The 24,706-nt window shown below is 47.5% G+C and overlaps 1 protein-coding gene across 3 annotated transcripts in view; it reads right to left on the bottom strand.

Annotated features, from left to right (window-relative positions):
* Window positions 1-3,735: 3,735 nt before the first annotated feature.
* Window positions 3,736-24,706, bottom strand: part of LOC147113084 (molybdenum cofactor biosynthesis protein 1-like) — a 38,328-nt gene continuing 17,357 nt past the window's right edge. The window contains exons 8-10 of one of the 3 annotated variants that reach the window (XM_085997935.1): window positions 22,741-22,861; window positions 21,171-21,218; window positions 3,736-5,859 (exon numbers count right to left, since the gene is read on the bottom strand). In XM_085997935.1, coding sequence (XP_085854061.1) covers window positions 4,955-5,859; window positions 21,171-21,218; window positions 22,741-22,861 — 1,074 coding nt within the window. In that variant the 3' untranslated portion in view covers window positions 3,736-4,954. Of the gene's footprint in view, window positions 5,860-21,155; window positions 21,219-22,740; window positions 22,862-24,706 lie in introns of all 3 variants that reach the window. The other 2 variants (XM_085997937.1, XM_085997936.1) reach the window with 2 other exon arrangements.

Here is a 24,706-nt window from a genome sequence, read left to right as displayed (position 1 = left end):
TCGACCCAATCTCTCCTCATACGACAGTCCTGCCATCCCAAGAATCAGTCTGGTGAACCTTTGCTGCACTCCCTCTATGGCAAGTATATCCTTTCTTAGTTAAGGTGACCAGAACTGCACACAGTACGCCAGGTGTGGTCTCACCAAGGCCCCGTACAACTAATAGTAAGACATCCTTGCTCCTGTACTCAAATCCTCTTGCAATGAAGGCCAACATACCATTTGCCTTCCTAACTGCTTGCTGCACCTGCATGTTTGCTTTCAGTGAAGGGTGTACAAGGACACCCAGGTCCCTTTGTACATCAGCATTTCCCAATCTATCACCATTTATTAAATAATACTCTGCCTTTCTGTTTTTCCTATCGAAGTGGATAACTTCACATTTATCTGCAATATACTGCATCTGCCATGTATTTGCCCACTCATTCAACTTGTCTAAATCACCTTGAAGTGAGGCGCTACCTCAGCTCAGGCGATGTCAGTTACCATGGAAGCCAGACAGACTGGCGCCGTCCATCTTAAAGGGGAGGGGCCATCTTGCTAGCCAGCCACACCCTGCTCATTGCAGCCTTGAATCTCGGCCTGCAGAGACCTCAAAAGCAATTGTGTTGGAAGCACTAATGAATAGGCCCAGGGAAAGAGCTCGGCTCTTCGGAACCTCAAAAGGGGTGTTGAGGGCCAAAACTCCTTAGGACAGCGTTAAATCTTTCCAGATGTCTCTCTCCCCTCTCAACCTGCGTGTACCAAAAATTTTGCCGACAAGAAAAGGCAAGAAGCGCCCGCCTTTAAATAGCGCTCCCCCAGCCCCTTCGCGACTAGAACACGTTCCCCTCTACCTGTCGTTCCTAGCAGAAAGCGCCAAGGCAGGGGGCGCGACTCAATATCCGGTCCGGGGCGCTACCGGGGCATTGCACGCTCGACTAACGTCACGACCAGCGGGCGCAGGAGATTGTGGCAGTAGTGTTTAGCGCCGCCGCAAAAAAACTGGTCAATTTCGTGAGCGGCACTAAATTCGCCACGCTCGGGTACTAAGTTCCTAGCGCCCCCAGAGGTGATAGCCAACCGAATTTTTCCCAAGGTGCAGATCATCCATGATCTAATTAAATGGTGGAACAGGCTCACGGGGCTAAATGGCCTACTCCTGTTCCTATGTAAGAACTTATAGAAGAGGGACAGTGGTGTGGTGAAACATTGATAGTTAAAGGTGGCAAGGGTCCAGGAAAATGGGAATCCCTGGTTTTGTATCCAGAAGCATCAAGTACAAAAGGAAAGTGGATATTTTGAACTTTTTTTTGAACTTGCATTTATTTAGCGCCTTTAACGTAGTAAAATGTCCCAAGGCGCTTCACAGGGGTGTTAGAAGACAAAAAAATTGGACACCGGGCCACTTAAGGAGAAATTAGGGCAGGTGACTGAAAGCTTGGTCAAAGAGGTAGGTTTTAAAGAGCGTCTTAAAGGAGGAAAGAGAGGTAGAGAGGTTGAGGCAGGGAATTCCACAGCTTGAGACCTAGGCAACAGAAGGCACGGCCACTAATGGTTGAGCGATTATAATCAGGGATGCTCAAGAGGGCAGAATTAAGGTGATTTTGAACTTGTGCAGGAGTTAAGTTAGGCTGCAACTGGAAGGTTGTGTGGTGTTTTGGACACTCCATTATAGGAAGGATATGAAAGGAATGGAAAAGGGGCTACATAGATTCACTGGGACGAGGAGTGAGATTTATGAAGTTTGTGCTTTCTTCCACTAGAGCTGAGGTTAATGGCTGACCTGAGAGAGATCTTCCAAGATTACAAAGGCTTGTGATAAGATAGCTAGTGACAGATTGTTCCCACTGGTTCGTGAGATGACGACAGGTCACAAATTTAAGTCACGGAAAGAATTAAAGGGGAGATTAGAAAAAATTCTACAGCGCTGAATGAATGTGGAGTTCTCCGCCACAAATGCGGTTGAAGCATTCTATAATTGTATTTAAAAAATAATAGAATTGGATAGTTTCTTGAATAAGAGTAATCTCAAAGCATACGGGGGAGCAAGGAGAGAGGGATTAGTGAACCTGTTGACATAGCAGCTGTATCATCGGTAATAGGACAAGGAACTCTGAGCAAGGCAAAGATTTTCCTCGGTGTTTTGTGTGATGGACAGGGACTGCTGTTTTTAACCATGTTTGTGTTCCTGGCACAATGCAATGCCTCGGGCATTCAGCTGGAGATCTCTCATTGCGGATCAGCCCAGTGTTGGCCGGCGTGCGCACCAAGTGTTTCAGATACATTACCGTTTACATTGGCACACTTGCACCAGTATTTGATGTCGTAACAGTGTACAAGACTCTGTGGTAATGAAGGTAGAAAGACCGAGGATGGTTCTGAAGCCTCTTGATTGGAACTTGATGAAATGTTTTGGTGCTGCATCAGAACCATGATTGCCACGGTCACAGTACGCACAAGTGAGCAATACCCATCCAGTCTTCTCACTTGAAAGAAATTAATTCTGGGATTGGGCATCGCTGACACACGCATTTATTGCCCATCCCGAGAAAATGGTGGTGGGCTGCTTTTTGAACCACTGCTGTAGCAGCTTGATACAACCGAGTGGCTTGTGAGGCCACTTCAGAGGGCAGTTACGAGTAAACCAGATTGGTTTGAGACTGGAGTTACATACAAGCCAGTCCGGGCCATGACAGCAGGGTTCCCCACCACCCCAACTGAACCAACCAACCAACCTCTGTTAGAAACTAACTGTCGTAGAGATCTGATGATGAGAAGAATGGGGCTTGGCTGGGAGACAGCTCCAAAAGTGAAATAGCCTCACGCTCCAGTGTCTCACAGAAAGCAAAATGGCCACATGTGGTCACGGTGGTGGGGGGCTTCTCACAGACCCCTAACCGCCATGAAGGTCAATGGAGGGAAAATGGAAATTCTTTTCAATTATCTGACAATAACAGGATGAGCACTTAATGGCAAGATAAAAAGAAATCTTTACCAAACACGAGATGGTATCCAGTCCCGATTTTCACTCACACAATTACTTTAGAGGCCTCGTCCTTACAGTCAAATTACAAGACAATTGCCTTTGTATTACTCTTCATTTTCTTTTTACTTAAATAACGATCTTAAAACTTTAATTCCCCTTTGATCATTCAGTGCTTCACGTCCTCGCCTTTTATGCGGTCAGTCAAGTCCTGGAGGTGCAGCAGTGAGTGAAAGCTCCAAGCTGATTGGAGCTCGTGGTCTTGGTCGCATCCATATGCTTGACGGATGCGTCTCAAGCAAGTGTGGGTAGGATTTCAATCAGGAGGTGGAATAGTGGGAATGTAGAATTTTTGCACATTGCGATATTTCCCCCACAGATTTTCAGGACAATGCAGAATTATCATTGAATTGTATGTCACCCAATTTTCCAATGAGATATGTTGACCTTTCCAAACTTGAGGTTTATTTTTTTACTTGTTCCTGGGATGTGGGCATCGCTGGCAAGGCCGGCATTTATTACCCATCCCTAATTGCCCCTTGAGAAGGTGGTGGTGAGCCGCTTTCTTGAACCGCTGCAGTCCGTGAGGTGAAGGGACGTCCCCAGTGCTGTTGGGGAGTATTTGACCCAGCGACGATGAAGGCATGGTTCTCTTTACAGGGAGGTTACAAGCTGTACAACAGTAGTGCCAGGCTAGCGGCAGGGGCAATCTAAAGCGTGTAATCCCGCTTGAGGCATATAACGCAAAATGAAACAAACTGCAAACGCGATTGGACACAATGTGCAACTGGACAGAACAGTGACATTTAATACAGACATAGGAAGAAAAAAAAAAGGCTGACCCAAGGGCTCCATGAATGGTGTTGAATTGGCTGAGTGAAGTTGAAAGCGTTCGAGTGGCTCTGGTAGGCTCGAGTGGTCAACAGGCCCAGCTCTTGTAAAGCAGCAATCAACACATATCATGGACAATGATGAGCAACGGAAGCAACTATTAGAGAAGATAAGCAGCTGGGCAAAGCCATCTGTTCAGCACCCATCAAAAACTCCCCTCTCCTGCCATTGGCACCATCCCACCCCCCCACCCCCTCTCCAGCCACTCATCGTGGCTGCACAATCTTGGCATCGCATTCGACCTTCATACCCCATGTCCCCGCCTTCAAGACTTCTCACTCCCACCTGTGCGACGCTGGCAGCCTCTTCCCCAGCCTCAAACCCCCGCACCCCCCCATCCCATTCCGCTGAAACTCCGATCCGCACTTTCACCGCCTCCAGCCTCGATGATGTCATCACCATTGGCTCGCTGAGCTACACGGGCTTCATCCTGCAAGGAATCCAAACGAAAATCCACGACCTTGCCCCACCCTTCCTCTCCAACCACTCGGCCCCTCCCGCACCAGTCTTACACCAGCCTCCTGTGCATGCCCCAGCCCAGTTTTGCCTCGCCATTGGCGGCCGATCTTTCCGTCGCCTCTCCTCTACGCTCTGGAACTCTTTCGCTAAGCGTTCACTACATTAAAGCAGTGACTTCATTGGCTGTAAAATGCTTTGGGACGTCAAGGTCGTGAAAGGTGCTATATCAGTCTTTCTTGTCCTTCTCATTCTCTTCTTCCACAAAACCGCTTCAAAATCCATCTGTTCGACTGCTTTCTGTCACCTCTCCTACATGGCTTGATGCCCACTCCTTCTGCTATTGCTCTATAGAAAGTGCCTCGCGACATCTTGTGCGTTACAGATGCTATCGGACTGAACGTTGTTGGATAAGGTGGGCAGAAGAGCTTTTCTGATCCTGATTCCTCTCCCGCCCGCTCAATACACTAAATAAACCGAGTGCAAAGGCAAGTAAGAGATACAGTAAGTTCAAGGGAGACGGTTGACCTTGGGTTTTGGATGGTTTCTTCAAATGGTGACGAGGCTCCGCATCTTTAATTCAAACCCGTTAAAATGTTTTCAGACAGGATTGAACGGGCCGGGGTGGGGGTTTGGAAAGGGTTAACGGGCAGTAAGCGAGCCATCGCCGCGGTGGAAGTCGCCCCGCTGCCCGCCCGTCTTGCTGATCAGCTTCACCTCCTCGATCACGATGCCATGCGTGACCGCCTTGCACATGTCATAAACGGTCAGGGCCGCCACGCTGGCCGCCACCAGGGCCTCCATCTCTACCCCCGTCTTGCCGGCGGCGCCGCAGGTCGCGGTGACGACCACCGCCAGCCGGGCCTCGTCCAGCTCCAGCGTGACGTCGACCCGGTGCAGCTGGATGGGGTGGCACAGCGGGATGAGCTGGCTGGCCAGTTTCGCCCCGCCGATGCCGGCCAGCTGGGCCGTCACCAGCGCGTCCCCCTTCCGCAGCTGGTTGGCCCGCACCAGCCGGTAGGCCTGCTCCCCCAGCCGGACCACGGCCTGGGCCACGGCCGTGCGCCGCGAGTCGGGCTTGCCGCCCACGTCCACCATGACGGCCCTGCCCCGCGCGTCTGTGTGAGTCAAGCGCTCGGCCGCCTCGCTGTCTCCCGCCCCGCCCTCGCTGGCGGTCAGACCCGGCCCGCGCGGGTCGCAACCTTTCGAGTCTATCGCGCTCTTTTCCCCGCTCAAGTGAGGCCGCGTGCTTTGGTGGGCTGCGCTCGTCTGGGCGTCGGATCCGGCAGCAGTGCTGAGGCACTCTGAGCCTTTCTTGGCCAGTCTGCCCCTGTCAGTACAGTATGTTCTTAGCACAGGCCAGGCAGTGCTGACTGCGGGTCCCACCCAGCCATGAAGAGTTGGCAGGCCTCCCTCACTTGTAAACACAACATTCCGGAATGTTCTTCCCATCGGAGCGGGCGGCCGGCTGTTCCAAATTGGCCGCTGGTCCAGTCGGATCAAATTTACGACTCCCCGAGCTGCACTGGAAGGAAAAGGCTCTTCCCCTGGAAACAGAAAAAGAATTGAGAGAAGAAAAGCACCGCCAGCTGGAAGAGCGCGTTTCTTGTTCTCAACGCCGGCCGCACGTTGCGCCCACGCAGCGGAGACCGAGAGCGCTTCAGGCCTACAGTCAGCCGTGGCGGCTTAGGAGCGTGAGAAGATGCCACGGGATCGCGCGCGGGGCACTGCGCTGTCGGATAACCGTCTATCGGACGAGACCTTAAACCCAGGCCCCGTCTGCCCCGTCAGGTGCCTCCCCGGCACTTGTTATCTCATTGCTGCTTGCGGGAGCTTGCTGTGTGCAAACTGACGGCTGTGATTCCCACAGTGACTGCAACTCGGAAGTACCTCACTGGCTGTAAAGCACTTTGGGTCATGAAAGTCGCGATGGAAATGCAAGATCTTTCTATTCTTTTGCGGCTCTGTTCACATTCATCTCCTGAAGAATTGTGCAGACAAGTCAGATTGAAGCATTCGACACACTTCAGGAATTAAACTCACTGTAGGACGGGGTCAAATATCGCCCGAGGGAGTGTCTAATCACGGCGTTCCAGCCATCAGGAGTGTTGGGACAGGCTTGAAATACCAGCTGATCTGTTGCTGCCCATCAAGTGCTCGTATCTGGTGATCGTGTTTCAAGGTCCTCGCGAGTGGACACGGGCTGTGGGCAGGATCAGGCTCAGGCGAGATGGGTTTCTTGCGCGAACAAAGAGCGTTTTGACGCTCAGCTCCCACTTGGCACAGGTACATCAAAAGAAAGAAAGACTTGCATTTCCAGAACGCCTTCCGCAACCTCAGGTCGTTCCAAAGCGCTTTACAGCCAATGAAGTACTTAAAAAAAAAAAATATATATATAGTTACTGTTGTCAGCTAGAAAATGTGGCAGCCAATTTGCGCACAGCAAGCTCCCAGAAATAATAATGTCCTAATGACCAGATAATCTGTTTTACTGATGTTGATTGAGAGGTGAATGTTGGCCAGGACACCGAGGATAACTCCTGCTCGGATGGATGAGCAAGCTGACCATGGCACCATGGTGAAGGAGGCCATTCAAGTGGGGGGGGAGTGAAAGGGAATGTAGTTGTGGTAGGGGACAGTATAGTCAGGGGGATAGATACTGTTCTCTGCAGCTGTGACCGGGAGTTCTGAAGGTTGTGTTGCCTGCCCGGTGCCAGGGTTAAAGACATCTCCTCGCGGCTGGAGAAGAACTTGGAGTGGGAGGGTCCAGTTGTCGTGGTCCACGTAGGAACCAACGACATAGGTAGAACTAGGAATGAGGTTCAGCTGAGGGAGTTTGAGGAGCTAGGATCCAAATTAAAAAGCAGAACCTCGAAGGTAATAATCTCTGGATTGTGTGGGAGGGAGGGGTTTCAGTTCATGGGGCACTGGCACCAGTACTGGGGAAAGGGGGTGGGTCATTCTACAGAAACGGTGGCATTCCTGTCTCTCACCTTTGCAGCAAGCAAAATACTTTAAATGAACTTAATGATCACATGTAATATATATTTTTGATAAATATACACTGTTCTTTTAATAATAAAACATATTTGAGTCATGTAATGAGCAATGCTTGTTTTTTATAATTTATATAAAATACCAAGTGCAAGCAATTTGCTTGTCACTCAGATCATGTATGGAAGTTTAGAGACATATTCTGAGTTTAAAAATATATTTTTCTCCTACTTTAAATGTCATTAAGTAAACACAAATGTCACATTTATGGAATGGAAACCTAAAAAAACTAAAATACCAACTAAATATTATAAATAATAACGGTAATAGCGGTAACCCCATGTTATGTCATTGGTGTTACTGCTTCACAAAACACACTAGTTTGAAAAAAATGCAATGGCTTTTGGAAGTGCTTCCTGGTTCAAGAGGTCATTGGAGGAAGTGCGATCAACAGAGGCACATGGTGAGTCTGCTGTCTCTCTTCATCTATATATATAAATCGGTACTTCTGTCATTCTGTCTATCTGTCTGTCATCGCGTGTGCTTATGGGTATGCACTCGAAAGTTACAGGGCGTACCTACCCGCGCGTTACCTCCAAAGAAAGCTTACGCTTCCGAGACGGTTTTAAGCGTATTTACGTTTCGGCCGGGCTAAAATCCCGCCCGCGGTATCCCAAAAACCTTCAACGTTCCGCTCATTAGCATCTCATTATCCGCTCATTAGCGACAGAGTGACCTCGAGCTCGACCAATCGTACGCCGGGTTGCTGGCGTGTGCCGCCGGGCCAATCGGTGCGCGTGTGGCCGGGCTTTATCGTTCTGAACCGAGGTGAGTCGCCACCATCTTGATTCCAAACTTTTCCTTTCTTTTTCCCGCTTTCTGCGTCTTAAAAAAAAACGTTGCTTTTAAAACACATAGGGCTAGATTTTCAGTATAGACAGTTTTGGGGCGCTAACCTTAGCGCCCGCCCGAAGTTAGCGCCCGCCCCAAAGTAGCGCCCCGTTGCCGGAAATTCAGTGGCTTCGCCCTAAGAGGTTGGTGGAGCGCTAAAAGAGGCGTTCCACTACTATCTTTAGGCGCTAAGCCGGCGGTGCAGAGCGCAGCGCCCGAGCTCGGGCGCAGCGCACGGCAGACACTCTGGTGCCAGTGAGCTCTTAAAGGGGAAGGGTGCATGTGTTTTTTTCGGAGGAGGAGGGAGGAGGAGGAGGAGGAGGAGGTGGTGGTGGCCGGAAACATAAATACACCGTTCACAACAACACACTGGATCCTTCCACACAACACATGCAGACTGCCGTTTATAGTGCAGGAGGAGTGCCCTTTAATTTGCGCTCCCCAGGGAGTGTTGCGTTCCATTTTACAAACGCTCTGGACGCCAGCCGCAGAATGGGGCGGTCCGACTGAAGTTTGGATTCGGGGCGGCCAAAGGGCGTTGCACGAGGATGTGACGTCATTTTCTGCGCGCGCATCCGGGCGGCCGCTAAACTTTGCGCCGGCGCTAACGGGCAACTTAATTTGGGGCGGGGCGCAAACTGCGCTGCGCCCGGGCGCTACACGAATAGCGCCCGAAAATCACTTCTCTTAAGGCGCTAACTGCTGGCGCAAGCAACTGAAAATCTAGCCCATATTGTTTTAAAAAAAAATGATTTAGAAAGTAATTAACTTATCTAATCTCATTAATTTTCCTACCTTTCCCCTTTTTCCAGGTAGGCCTAGAAGCCTCGGCGTCTCCTCCGCACCCACGCCCGAGCTAGGCACCTCCCGGCCCCACTCGAAGGCTGGAGGGCCGAGCCTCAGCCCAGCGCCGCTAGGGTGCGCGCGCAGGAGCTGAGACGTCTCTCTCTGCCGGGGCTTGCTGAGCGTCCAGCGTTACCCTGGCAACGGGCGCAATCGGCGGTCTTCACCTCGGGGGGAGGGGGGGGCGGCCGCGACCCTCGGGGGGGGGGGGGGGCCGCGACCCTCAGGGGGGGGGGGCCGCGACCCTCGGGGGGGGGGGGGGCGCGCGCGCAGCAGGAGCAGCTGAGACGCGGCGTCTCTCTCTCTGGCTTGGTCAGCGTCACGGTTGCCCTGGCAACCGGGCCCGCCGGCCGAGAGAGACGCCGCGTCTCAGCTCCTGCTGCGCGCGCAATCGGCGGTCTTCACCTCCGGGTGGTGGGGGGCGCCCGCCGCCCTCCCTCCCCTCCGCCCTCCATCCCCCCTTCCCCTCCCCCGCCCTTCCCCCCCGCCCTCCCTCCCGCCCCCCTGCCCTCCCTTCCCCCCTCCCGCCCTCCCTCCCCCTGCTCCCCCCCGCCCTCCCTCCCTTCCCCTCCCTCCCCCCCGCCCTCCCTTCCCCTCCCCTGCCCTCCCTTCCCCCCCTCCCCTCCCCCCGCCCTCCCTTCCCCGCCCTCCCCCCCTTCCCCGCCCTCCCCCTCCGCCCTCCCTTCCCTCCCCCCTCCCCACCCTCTCTTCCCCCCAGTCGCTCTCTCTCTTCCCCCCCAGTCGCTCTCTCTCTTCCCCCCAGTCGCTCTCTCTCTCTCTCTCTTCCAACAACAACATGCCCTCGAAAAAGCCTCGGCACCGCCGGGCACTTCAGCTAGTTTGTTATAAATTTGATGATTTATTTGATAATTTTATGCGAGGCTTTTAAATATGTCATTGGTGTTAGTCATTTCATAGGAAGGGAAATGAGAAATTGATCATAGAAATTGATTAAATTAGATATTTGAATGATTTTAATATGTGGTCTGAGGTACTGTGGCATCCATTTTGTAAAAAACATTTTCCTGCAAATTGTCATTGGTGTTACCGTCATTGGTGTTACTTCTCCTCCTGGTAACACCAATGACGATCAGTAATACCAGTGATGTTTTTGTGTAAATGAGCTTTTATAAAAGCTTCAACAAAAATTATTAGGGCAAAATAGCACATGTTGGGCCAGTAATTCCGGTCCCAACGCGTGAGTACGGACGGGGTACTCACGCATGGGCCCGTTGGAAGTGCCGGATTTCAGCATGCACAGCGCATGTGCGGGAAACCAGCATTTCCTCCAAGGGGTTCAGAGGTCCAACGCGTGTGCGCAGGACTCTGCGCGCACACGTTGAACTTCCTTCTTTTTGACAGGTTTGCCCGTGTGTAAGGGCCTGAACTTTTTAGAAATGTAAAAAGGTGTAAGGACTTGATTCTTTAAGGTAAGTGGTCTATTATTTAAAATTATAACTTTTTTCCACAGCTTTATTGTTTTTAAGGACTTTACAGTAAGGTAAGTTTATTTTTAGACCTGATTTCTTAAAAAATTATTTTTTTCAAAAATTTGATTAATTGTTCAAAATAGTTTCTTAAAGTTATTTATAGTTCATTTAATTAGTGGGATGTTTTTTAAAATTTTATTTAAAGTTTAAGTAGTGTTTTGGGCGCCCGTAGTTTTCATGAGTTTGACAGTTCTTACTATTAAACTCATGAATGAAGTTTCCCCTCCCCTGATTGGCTGCCCAGTGCTCACCTGATCCCAGCCGGCACATCGCACTAACTACGCCGCTGGATCAGGCAAGCACAGCGCGCGGACAGCTGAACCGGGCCAGTGACAGGAATTCCAAGCAGGCCCAGGCTTCAGATGTCGGCGCGCCGGGTAAGTGCACATCGGGGGCTTGCACGCACGGCAAGCCCCTGAACCTAATTTCTGGGCCATTGTTTCATTTTCATAACTTCCTATTGTTATTGTTCCTTTTGTCAGGTATGGCGAAATTGAGTGCAGCTGAGAAGCAGAGGCTTTACAGACAGCGCAGGGATGCAGAGTACTTAGAAAAAAGGCGTCAGGGTTATGCCAATGATATAGCAACAAAAAAAAGAAAATAAATGATCTCAGTGAAAGGGCAAAGAGAGGTCAGCGCAAGGCATGGCGAGTCAACCAGGCAAGACACAGGCAAGATATGAAAGCAGGAGAGACAGTCTTGACCCCCCCCATCATCTCCAGAGAGTTCACCCAGCATCTCAAGGTAGAACTGAAGACATTGGTGTTAGTCGTTTCATAGGAAGGGATAGAAATTGATCATAGAAATTGATTAAATTAGATATTTGAATGATTTTAATATAATTGAAGACATGATTGGATTACTATTCTGACATATTACACCAATATATTTGACAGACAACTACGACAAGGGAGGAGAGCGCGCAGGAGAGATGCACAAAGGAGTCAGAGGAAAATTCAGAAGTTGGAAGATAAGCTTGAGGAAAGCAAACGACAATGCAACATGTACAAGAAACGTTATTTCCGTTTGCGGGGCAGAGTTGCAAAGCCCAGGAATGAAGACAACAGAGATCCTCCAAGGTTACACAGTCCACTCTCCAGTCAAGAAAGCTCTGAAATTCCACTTTGCTCTTGTGGGAGATTTAAAGGAAAAAGTACTATGCAGCCAAAGAAACAAAATCCAAACAGGTTTTTGCAAACATACTGACGGGAAAGCTGATCAGAAAATACAAATTCCAGCTGCTGTGCCAGAAGAGCATTGGCTTCTCATACAAAGCTTGGAGAAAACCAAAGATCAGCTCTCGAGAAACCACCACAAAGAAGAGGAAGACTGTGAGACAGTTCTACCTCAGAGATGATGTCAGCAGACTGACCACAGGAAAGAAAAACACAATCACTCTCCAGAAGGTGAAGAAATAGAGGAGGTTACTCTGTGACTCTCTGCTCAACCTCCACAAGAGATTGGTTGCTGAGCATCGAGAACAGATTTCTTATGCCTTCTTCTGCAGGCAGAGACCCTTTTGGGTTGTGACACCAAATGAGCGGGACAGAGAAACATGTCAGTGCAAGACTCATGAAAATCTTCAGTTTATGGCAGATACACTGTACAAACTTGGGCTCTCAGAGTGTAAAAACCTGGATGAAATGGCTGACAGCACCGTCTGCAACAACTCAAATTCATGTGCCTAGGGTGAATGCCAAGAATGTGAACGCACCACATATCCCCTCACCGAATCAACATCAAATACACTGGTAACTTTAACCCAGTGGCGTCTGGAGAAGATTGACCATTCCAAACCAGGTGAAGAGTCTGAGAAGTGAAGAACAATCACTGTCAAGAAAGATGTGCCAATAACAGAGGATGAGCTTGCTACCCATTTTCAAATGTAAGAAGTCACACAACACCAGGTTATAGTCCAACAGCTTTATTTGAAATCACAAGCTTTCGGAGCGCTGCTCCTTCTTCAGGTGAAGTGGAGAAATGCATAAAGACACAGCTTATATAGTCAGAGAATCATGTCAGATGTTTACAGGTAACCTTTCCAACTGCCATTTATCACACCTCGGCAGGTGTGTCTTTATGCATTTCTCCACTTCACCTGAAGAAGGAGCAGCGCTCCGAAAGCTTGTGATTTCAAATAAAGCTGTTGGACTATAACCTGGTGTTGTGTGACTTCTTACATTTGTCCACCCCAGTCCAACTCCAGCATCTCCACACCACCCATTTTCAAGATAGGCTCTTTAAGTTCCGCAGACACATCTTCAACATCCGTTGGCAGTACAATGCTTACAGAAATCTAAGAGAACCTGACCTCCAAGGACTGCCTTATACACATAGATTTTAGTGAAAACTACACTTGCAAGTATGCAAATGAAATCCAGTCTGTGCACTTTGGGGGGTCACATCAACAAGTGACCCTCCACACTGGTGTTCTCTATGTGCAGGACCAGCCCCCCAAGCCCTTTAGTATGATCTCCCCCAAGTAGAAGGCACGACCCAGTGGCTATATGGGCTCATCTTGACCCCATCCTGGAGATGGTGAAAAATCAGTGCCCTGAAGTCCAGAACCTTCATTTCTTCAGCGATGGCCCTACCACCCAATACAAGCAGAAGGGCAATTTCTACATGATTTGCTCAGAACCTCACCAGAAGAGCTACACCAAAACCACTTGGAGCTTCTTCGAGGCAAGCCATGGGAAGGGTGCTCTGGATGGTGTGGGGGGTGCATTAAAGAGGTCAGCCGACATCTTGGTCCGACAGGGAAGGGATATCCCAGATGCACTCTCTTTCTTCCAGGAGTTAAAGGACTCTGGAACGCACGTGAAACTGTTCTATGTAAGCGAGGAAGATGTTGAGACTAAGGCACAGAAAATGCTGGAGGTGCCTCTTGTGGCAATAAAGGGGACCATGAAAATGCATCAAGTTTTGAGCATCACACCTGGCATCCTCAAATACAGAGACATCAGTTGTTTCTGCCACGCAGCAGAGGGCGTGTGGGATTGCCCATGTTACAGTCTCCAAGAAATCATTGTAGGAGCTGTGCCGCCTACAGAACGTGACCGCTCTGCTCCACAACAACCACACCGACCTGATGTCATTGAGACTCACCATAGTGGGCAGTGGTGTACTGTGAGGTATGATGACCAGCCATACCCTGGCATTATACTGGAGGTGGAAGAGCACAACATAAAAGTCAAGTGCATGCACAGGAATGGCGTGAACAGGTTTTTCTGGCCAAGCCCAAGAGATGACGTAAACTGGTATGGGGACGACCAGATAATGTGTTTCATGCCAGAGCCAGTTCCTGTGAACAAACGATCAGTTCAGGTTGACCAGAAGATCTGGACATATTTGAAGGGGCAGCTGGATGTGTGACCACAAGTCAAAAACCAGTTGCTGGAAGCCTAAAGTTGATGTAAAGACAGATTACTTTGTTTACTTGTGTTCTAATGAGTATGTTTTCTATCTGGCTCAATCAGGATAGAATTAGGCTACATGTTTTATGAGTTTCTATGAAAATGGTGATGTTGACTATGATGTTGATGACAATGTTCAGACACAATCATTCTTGGTCTTGGTCTTAATGTGCTCTCTTTAATGTGCTCCTCTTTGGCCTTAAAGTGCTTTGGCTAAGTTTTTTTATGTTATTACTCAAATTATATGAATCTCAGTGCTGTAAATGAGTTAACTGAAAAAAATGGCACATTAGTTAGATGAAATGTAATAAATTCATTGAGTTGTTTGAAATAGTCTGGGGTCAAGTCATTGGTGTTGTATTGTGTCACTGGTGTTACTGCATGTTTTTTTTCAGTGATATGATATCAAAGGTGTCATTTTTGACTTTATAATAATTTTGTGTTTGCTGATTGTTGCTTTATTCATGAGTTAGCAGTTTAAGGATAGTATCATTCAATTTTGATGACTGTCCTTCAGTTATTGTTGATATTATAGCAAAAACATGATGGCGCAAATGAAAAAGTGTCACACAATGTAACTTTACACATACCTGATTATAATAAATAAATAAATGAATAAATAATCAAAACTTTTTCTTTAAATTATCAACCTACTCTGTCTTTCAGTATATGTGCAGATTGAATTGAGAAATAGCATTCTGATAAGCCTTTAATTTTGTTTAAGGTATAAGTAACACCAATGACAAAAAGACGGCACAAGCATTCTTTGAGTGAATGTATAAAAATAATTAAAATACATTAAGCTTTCATTTTTGTGGATTGATAAAGTTAAGAGGTTAATTAATATTGTACAATAAGTTTTGATTATGTAAAATGAAATACATTTCAAGACATCTTGCAATTCCAAATGCCACCGTTTCTGTAGAATGACCCGGGAGCTGTTTCGTTGGGATGGGCTCCACTTAAACCGGGCTGGGACCAGTGTCCTGGCGAACTGAATAACTAGGGCAGTAGACCGAGCTTTAAACTAATGAAGGGGGGGGGGGGGGTGGAAGGATTCAGGAAAGAGTAAATTTAAAAGCAGCGAGAGAAATGTCAAGGTTCTAGAGAAAAGTAGAGTTTTGGGTAAAAATAAGCAGAGTGGGTCAGGAAGGGACAGAGAGAGTAACAAAGGTAATAGGGCATCAGTGAAAAATAGAAATAAGTCAAAGCTAAAGGCACTATATCTGAATGCGCGAAGCATTCGCAACAAAATAGATGAATTAATAGCGCAGATAGAAATTAATAGGTTTGATCTAATAGCCATAACGGAGACATGGTTGCAATGTGGCCAAGGTTGGGAACTAACTATTCCAGGATACTTAACTTTTAGAAGAGATAACCAAAATGGAAAAGGAGATAGGGTAGCCCTGATAATAAAGGATGGGATAAAGACAGTAGAGAGAAAGGATCTTGGCTCCGAAAATCAAGAAGTAGAATCAGTTTGGGTGGAGCTAAGAAACAGCAAGGGGCAGAAATCATTAGTGGGAGTTGTTTATAGGCCCCCAAACAGTAGTTGTAACGTAGGGCAGAGTATAAATCAGGAAATTAGAGGTGCATGTAACAATGCTAATACAGTAATCATAGGGGACTTTAATCTACATATAGACTGGGCAAACCAAATTTGCAGTAATAGTGTGGAGGATGAATTCATGGAATGTATGCAAGATAACTTTCTAGATCAGAACATTGAGGAACCAACTAGGGAACAGGCTATTTTAGATCTAGTATTGTGCAACGAGAAAGGGTTATTTAATAACCTTGTAGTAAAGGGGCCTTTAGGGAAGAGTGACCATAATATGATAGAATTTCATATTGAGTTTGAAAGTGATTTACTTAAATCTGAAACTAGGGTCTTAAATCTAAACAAAGCAAACTACATAGGTATGAGGGGTGAGTTGGCCAAGGTAGATTAGGAAACTACATTAAAAGGTATGATGGTAGAGAAGCAATGGCTAGCATTTAAAGAATTATTACATAATTTACAACAAATATATATTCCTTTAAGGCACAAAAACCCCACGGGAAAAAAGGTCCAACCGTGGCTAACAAGAGAAGTTAAAGATTGTATTAGATCAAAGAGGCTTATAATGTTACCAAAAAGAGTAGTAAGCCTGAGGATTGGGAGGATTTTATAATTCAAAGGAGGACCAAGAAATTGATAAAGGGAAAATAGAATGAGAGTAAACTAGCAAGAGACATAAAAACAGACTGTAAAAGCTTCTATAGGTATGTAAAAGGAAAGGATTAGAGAAAGTAAATGTGGGTCCCTTACAGGCTGAGACAGGAGAAATTATAATGGAGAATAAGGAAATGTCAGAGATATTAAACAAATACTTTGGGGTCGATTTTCCCGAAGCTGTCGAGAAGAAGGCAGGACGACAACTTTCGGGTTTTAGTCCCGCCTACATTGACGTCCGGCCAATCCGCGCGATTTTCCCTTGATTGATCTTGTTGAGCCCGGCCAATTAAGGGCCACCCGGCAACAGGTGACGTCATAGACTGAAATTTCATCTGTCAAGAGTTCTTGACAGATGAAATCTCAGTGTTTCACAGCTGTTTGAAGCTGTGAAACACTGACAGTCTGAGTTCTGACATGAGTCCTTCTGCACAGACTCAGTTAGAACTCACATCGGCACTCAAAGCTGAAGGCTGTCACTTTTCACAGATCGCAGCCGTTCAGCTTTAAGTGCCGGCTGAGTGATGGGCTCCCGACGGCTACAGGAAGAAAGGCTGTGAAGGCAAGTACAGGTAAGTAAAAGTTCTTTACACACTTTAGACACACCAAACACACTTACCTTTGCACTCATGCACCCATCACTCACCTGAGCGCCGACATCGCGACCCCTCCAACTCGACGGCCCGCCTGCTCTAACCTGGCGTGGTTTGGAGCCGTCGGGAATTCCACAGGACACCCCTCAAAATAGGGATTAGGCTAAAAACTGCCCGTTAACTACCTGTTAACAGGCAGTTACTTGGCACTAATCCCTTCCCGCCTGGGGTCGGCGGGTCCCAGTGCGGGGCGGGTACCCGCTGCCTCTGAAAGTTGCGTGGAGCGGGGTTTTGGGCGGGATGGTGTCGGGACCCCCGAAATCGGGATTTCCCCCCCCCCACACGCCTGAAACCCCGCCTGACGGCTCCACAGAAATCGACCCCTTTGTGTCTGTCTTCACAGAAGGAGACGCAAAAAACTTCACGGAAATAGGGGAGAACCAAGGGTCCAGCGTGAATGAGGAACTGAAAGAAATTAGTGTTAGTAAAAAAAAAATAGTACTGGAGAAATTAATGGGACTGAAAGCCGATAAATCCCCTGGACCTGATGGTCTACATCCTAGGGTTTTGAAAGAGGTGGCTATAGAGATAGTGGTTGCATCGGTTGTCATTTTCCAAAGTTCCATTGATTCTAGAATGGTTCCCGTGGATTGGAAGGTAGCAAATGTAACCCCACTATTTAAGAAAGGAGGGAAGAGAGAAAACGGGGAACTATAGACCAGTTAGCCTGACATCAGTAGTAGGGAAAATGCTAGAATCTATTAGTAATGACGTGGTAACAGGGCACTTAAAAAATAATTGGATTAGGCAAAGTCAACACGGATTTATGAAAGAGAAATCGCGTTTGATGAATCTGTTAGAGTTTTTTGAGGTTGTTACTAGCAGATTAGATAAGGGGGAACCAGTGGATGTGGTGTATTTGGATTTTCAGAATGCATTCTATAAGGTGCCACACAAAAGAGGTTATTAAACAAAATTAGAGCTCATGGGATTGGGGTTAACATAGCAGCATGGATTGAGGATTGGTTAATGGACAGAAAAGAGAGAGTAGGAATAAACGGGTCATTTTCGGGTTGGCAGGCTGTAACTAGTGGGATACCGCAAGGATCAGTGCTTGGGCCTCAGCTATTCACAATCTACATCAATGATTTGGATGAGGGGACAAAATGTAATATATCCAAGTTTGCTGCTGATACAAAGCTGGGTGGGAATGTAAGTTGTGAGGAGGATGCAAAGAGGCTTCATGGGGATATAGACAGGCTAAGTGAGTGGGCAAGAACATGGCAAATGGAATATAATGTGGAGAAATGTGAAGTTATCCACTTTGGTAGGAAAAATAGAAAAGCAGAGTATTTTTTAAATGGCGAGAGATTGGGAAATGTTGGTGTTCAGAGAGACCTGAGTGTCCTTGTACACAAATCACTGCAAGTTAACATGCAGGTACAGCAAGCAATTAGGAAAGCAAATGGTATGTTGATCTTTATTACAAGAGGATTTGAGTAGAATAGTAAAGACGTTTTACTGCAATTATATAGGCCCCTGGTGAGACCACACCTGGAGTATTGTGTACAGTTTTGGTCTCCTTACCGAAGGAAGGATATACTTGTCACAGAGGGAGTACAACAAAGATTCACCAGATTGGTTCCTGGGATGGGGGGATTGTCCTATGAGGAGAGATTGAGTAGACTAGGCCTATATTCTCTATAGTTTCGAAGAATGAGAGGTGATCTCATTGAAACATACAAAATTCTTACAGGGCTTGACAGGGTAGATGCAGGGAGGATGTTTCCCCTGGCTGGGGAGTCTAGAACCAGGGGTCACAGTCTCAGAATAAGGGGTCGGCCATTTAGGACTGAGATGAGGAGAAATTTCTTCACTCAGGGGGTGGTGAATCTTTGGAATTCTCTACCCCAGAGGGCTGTGGAGGCTCAGTTATTGAGTATATTCAAGACAGAGATCGATAGATTTTTGGATATTAAGGGAATCAAGGGATATGGGGATAGTGCAGGAAAGTGGAGTTGAGGTCGAAGATCAGCCATGATCTTATTGAATGGCGGAGCAGGCTCGAGGGGCCAAATGGCCAACTCCTGCATCTATTTCTTATGTTCTGAGTTTACAGACGGGGCCTCGGTTTAACCTCACCGCTGACAGTGCAGCACTCCCTCAGTACTGCACTGGAGTGTCAGCCATGATTTTTGTGCTCAAGTCTCTGCAGCGGGACTTGAACCCCACAACCTCCTGACTCAGAGGCAAGAGCGCTGGCATTGAGCCAACACACACACACACACGCATATCGGATAATTTAAGGATAATTAGCAAAATAACCAGAGGGAGATGAGATTTTTTTTTTGTAACTTTCTAAAGGGAATTGGATAAATACTTGAAAAGGAAAAAAATTGCATGCCCATGGGGGAAAAAGCAGGGGGAGTCGGACTGACTGGATAGGTTTCAAAGAACCAGCACTGGCACCTTGGTCTGAATGGCCTCCTTCTGTGCTGTATGTGATTCTATAACAATAAAGCAGTGTTTACGGTTTAACCTGTGAACAATTACTGATTCAGGATTTCCAAGGCCTCTGTCTCTCTCACGGGGCCCAAAGAGTGGGGGTGGGGCAGGAGGGGGGGCGAAACAAAAGATTTGGAAATAAAGTTACAGAGGCACGCGAGAGGCTGCTGCTGAAGAAATTTGTTCACTTTCCCTCAAAGAAATTTAATAACAAAATTTAAAAAAAAAGTATACAGAAACCTAGCCAAACCCGTACGTCACATTCCCTCCTCACATCCTCTTACTAAAAATAATAAAAAAACATTTGGCTGGATCCTTTTGAGCCTGGAACAGGCGATCCACCTGGGGATTAAGCATATGGACAAATTTGTGTTCCATCCCAAAATTATTTCCTGCCTCAGCAAAAAGGTCGCAGATTCCTGGGAGCCATGGCAACGTCGACCTGCTGAGAGGTTGGTGAGAATCGCCAAGCGACAGCGAGCGTGCACTTGACGGAATATCGTGCGCCATCTTACTCTAAGTTACATTATTCCCCTTCACGCGCATTACTCCTTGTTCTTTGGGCCTGCCTCTGCTGTTAATGGAGGGTTGAGGGGGTGGGGAGGGGTGCTGGGGTGAAACATCAGACCGTAAGAAGAGCAGGAGTAGGCCATACGGCCCCTCGAGCCTGCTCCGCCATTCAATAAGATCATGGCTGATCATCAACCTCAACTCCACTTTCCTGCCCGATCCCCATATCCCTTGATTCCCCTAGAGTCCAAAAATCTATATCTCGGCCTTGAATATACTCAATGACTCGGCATCCACAGCCCTCTGGGGCAGAGAATTCTAAAGATTCACAACCCTCTGAGTGAAGAAATTCCTCCTCATCTCAGTCTTAAATGACCTACCCCTTATCCTGAGACTATGCCCCCTAGTTCTAGACACTCCAGCCAGGGGAAACAACCTCTCATCATCTACCCTGTCAATCCCCATCAGAATCTTGTAAATAGTGGGGTTACATTAGCTACCCTCCAATCCATGGGAACTGTGCCAGAGTCTATAGAATTTTGGAAGATGACCAGCAATGCATCTACTATTTCTAGGGCCACTTCCTTAAATATCCTAGGATGTAGATTATCAGGCCCTGGGGATTTATCGGCCTTCAATCCTATCAATTTCCCTAACACCATTTCCCTACAAATACTGATTTCATTCAGTTCCTCCCTCTCATTAGACCCTATGTTCCCCGACATCTCTGGGAGGTTATTTGTGTCTTCCTTTGTGAAGACAGAACCAAAGTATGTATTTAATTGGTCAACCATTTCTTTGGTCCCCATTATAAATTCCCCTGATTCTGACTGCAAGGGACCTACGCTTGACTTCACCAATCTTTTTCTCTTCACATATCTATAGAAGCTTTTACAGTCAGTTTTTATGTTCCCTGCAAGCTTACTCTCATATTCTACTTTTCCCCTCTTAATTAATCCTTTTGTCCTCCTTTGCTGAATCCTAAACTGCTTCCAATCCTCAGGTTTGCTGCTTTTTCTGGCCAATTTATATGTCCTCTCCTTGGATCTTATGCTATCCCTAATTTCCCTCGTTAGCCACGGTTGCGCCACCTTTTTTGTTTTATCCTTCCGTGGCTTCGCCCCATCCTATCTCTGCAATCTACTCCAGCCCCATGCCCCCTCACTAACATCTCATTCCTCTGACCATGGCCACCTGTGCATCACCATCCTCTCCGCCGACCCACAATCATTGGCAGAGGTTTTCAGCTGCCGTGGTCCTACTGTTCAGCTCCCTAGCCTTCGGTGATCGTGCCTAACCTCCCCCAGTGCAGAACGAAGGGATCACGATGAAAGAGGAGGAAGACCGCATTTAATCGTAAATGAAAAAGTCAATAGTACGTACTGCTGCGTCACCCACCAATCAGGATCATGGGCCTGTTCTTCATCTGTGATATGTTGAACATCCCTGAAAAGGAACCAGCAAGTGGCAGTGAACAACTAAAACGGCTGGCCTCCCAGTAAACGATCTGAAAGCCTGTCCTCCTTACTCCCAGTTCAAGTTCCGATGAAAGAGCTGTCATGATGTTGCACGAGTCACCCAAATTAGCAGTTCACCACGAGAGTATAGCCGTTTTCTTTAGAATCATAGAATGGCACAGCACAGGAGGCGACCATTCGGCCCATCGTGCCTGTGCCGGCACTGTGAACGAGCTCTCCAATTAGTCCCACTCCTCTGCCCTTTCCTCACAGCCCTGCATAGTTCCTCGCCCAAGTCTTCAACTGTGAGCCTGGAGAGTATCAGCGAGCTATTTGACCACAAGAGGCGATCGAGCCAACCCCAATCGCGTCCTCGCCATTGCTCCCTCTCATTTTTCTCCCCCCTCCGCGGGCCCTTTAAATTTGCGCGGTATCTCTTCCAGCGGGAGCAGCCTGCGCGGGACCTCGCCATCGTCGCGCGGCCGCACAGCTTCGGGGGAACATTGGTCCTCGCCCAACATCCACACAGGGAGCAGCCAGTGAGCAATAGTTGGGAACTCCTGGTAGGTTTTGTTATTTTGCCCCCCTCCCCCCCGCAACCCCAGGACACCAGCATCCTGCCATCAGCTAATGCAGCACAGATTGGGGACTGAACCAAACCTTCCCCCCCCCCCCCCTCGAGCTGTGGTTAGTGCAGCTATCCATGAGCTACCAGCGGAGTTTCCCAGCTTCCGCCCCCACCCCCGCCCCGTCTTAATCCTGTTTTACATAACCTCAGGGTCTCCTGGTTGAGAGTTCAACATTCAGATCTGAACCTTTGAAATGACTAATTAGTCAAATATGTCTTTTAAAATAAAGTCTCCAAGCCTGGGTTAGTGATTTTACGCCCTGGAGATAGGTGGCTATGGTACCCTATTGGTTATGTGCCTGTGCCTGCTCTTTGAAAGAGCTCTCCAATTAATCCCTTCGCTGGGAGCAAGCGGAAGCCAAGCGCAAACAGCGCAAGGAGCGCACGTCAACCCAAGCACCCCACCCACCCTACCCTTCAACCACCGTCTGCCCCACCTGTGACAGAGACTGTAGGTCCCGTATTGGACTCATCAGTCACCTGAGAACTCATTTTTAATGTGGAAGCAAGTCATCCTTGGTTCCGAGGGACTGCCTAAGGAGAATTAATCCCACTCTCCCGCTCTTTCCCAATAGCCCTGCAAAATTTTCCCCTACCAGTATTTATCCAATTTCCTTTTGACTGTTGCTGTTGAATCTGCTTCCACCACTCTTTCAGGCCGTGCGTTCCAGATCATAACAACTTGCTGCATAACTTTTTTTTTGCTCCTCATCTTCCCCTCTGCTTCTTTTACCAACTATCTTAAATCTGTGTCCTCTGGTTACCGACCCTCCTGCTACTGGAAACAGTTTCTCCCTATTTACTCTCTCAAAACCCTTCATAATCTTGAACACCTCTATGAAATCTCCCCTCTTGGGACAATAAGCAGCATCAGTAACCTTACCCGCGTGCTGCTTCTTCTTCCTGCCCACTGCGGCCCCGATGATTTCCAGTATGGCCTCCTCTGTGGCCCCGGACCGCAGCACATCCCTCAGGGATACTTCGGTATTCCCAAAGAGGCACACCTGCACATTAAAACACAACCAGCAACCAAACAGTGTGACAGTGGAAAGCCAGAGAATTCCCATGGAACTCAGTCGAAGGAGAACTTGCAGTTTTAGGCTGCCTTCGCCTCCTGAATTCCAGACTTTTTTAAAAATTCAAATTCCAGGGGAGAAAAAAAACCAAAGTGAAATCCGCACTGGGTTAAAACTATAGTGGGAAGTCTACAATCAGAAAACTCAGGGCCTTAAATTTAACGTGACAGCTTCGGAAGGAAGAAAATAAATATCAGGTAAATAATAAACACCTACAACTGTCCTCACAAAGTGTAATGTTACATAGGTTACATCGAGTGTACAGCACAGAAACAGGCCATTCGGCCCAACAGGTCTATGCCGGTGTTTATGCTCCACACGAGCCTCCTCCCACCCCTCTTCATCTAACCCCATCAGCATATCCTTCTACTCCTTTCTCCCTCATGTGTTTATCTAGCTTCTCCTTAAATGCATCTGTGTGATTCACCTCAACTACTCCCTGTGGTAGCGAGTTCCACATTCTAACCACTCTCTGGGTAAAGAAGTTTCTCCTGAATTCCCTATTGGATTTATTAGCGACTATTTTATATTTGTGACTCCTAGTTCTGGTCTCCCCCACCCCAAGTGGAAACATCTTCTCCACGTCTGCCCTATCGAACCCCTTCATAATCTTGAAGACCTCTATCAGGTCACCCCACAGTCTTCTCATTTCTAGAGATAAGAGTCCCAGCCTGTTCAATCTTTCCTGATAGGCATAATCTCTCAGTTCTGGTATCATTCTAGTAAATCTTTTTTTTTTTTTTTACACCTTCTCCAGTGCCTCTGTATCCTTTTTATAATATGGAGACCAGAATTGTTCACAGTACTCAAAGTGTGGTCTAACCAAGGAGCTATACAAGTTTAACATAATGTCTCTACTTTTCACCTCGATCCCTCTAGAAATGAACCCCGGTGCTCTGTTTGTTTTATAATGGCCTTATTAACCTGCGTCGCTACTTTTAGTGATTTGTGTATTTGTACTCCCAGAGCCCTTTACCCCATTTAGATTCTTATTTTCCAAGCAGCATGTGGCCTTCTTATACTTCCTTCCAAAATGCACCACCTCACACTTATCTATATTGAAGTTCATTTGCCAATTGCATGCCCATTCTGCAAGTTTATTAATATCTTGCTGTATTTTAAGAACATAAGAAATAGGAGCAGGAGTAGGCCAATCGGCCCCTCGAGCCTGCTCCGCCATTCAATAAGATCATGGCTGATCTGATCCTAACCGCCAATCCACTATCACAGAACCATCTCCTGAATCTAACAGAATTAGACGCACGAAATAGGAGCAGGATCAGGCTACACGGCCCCTGGGCCCGCTCCGCTACCCACAGGGCCATGCCCGATCCGAACCTAGACTCATGTCCAAATTCCTGCCCGCTCCCCGTAACCCTTAATTCCCTTTACTTCTAGGAAACTGTCTATTTCTGTTTTAAATTTATGTAATGATGTAGCTTCTACAGCTTTTTGGGGCAGCATATTCCATGGACCTACCACCCTCTGAGTGAAGTAGTTCCTCCTCATCTCAGTTTTGAAAGAGCAGCCCCTTATTCTAAGACTATGCCCCCTAGTTCTAGTTTCACCCATCATCGGGAACATCCTCCCCGCATCCACCCGCTGTCCTCCTCTGTATTAACTGCACCCCCCCAATTTGGTGCCATCCTCAAATTTTGAAAATGTACTTCTGATTCCCGAGTCCAAATAGCTTATGTAAGTGGTGGGTAGCAGTGATCCCAGCATCGATTCCTGTGGAACACCACTTCCCGGCATTTGTCAAGCTGAGGAACT

This window comes from Somniosus microcephalus, chromosome 9 (genome assembly GCF_052327205.1).
Source record: "Somniosus microcephalus isolate GS21.2 chromosome 9, FLI_Smic_1.0, whole genome shotgun sequence".
Taxonomy (NCBI): domain Eukaryota; kingdom Metazoa; phylum Chordata; class Chondrichthyes; order Squaliformes; family Somniosidae; genus Somniosus; species Somniosus microcephalus.
Note: the sequence above shows the minus strand (reverse complement) of the source record. Positions and strands in the feature narration are given on the sequence as shown.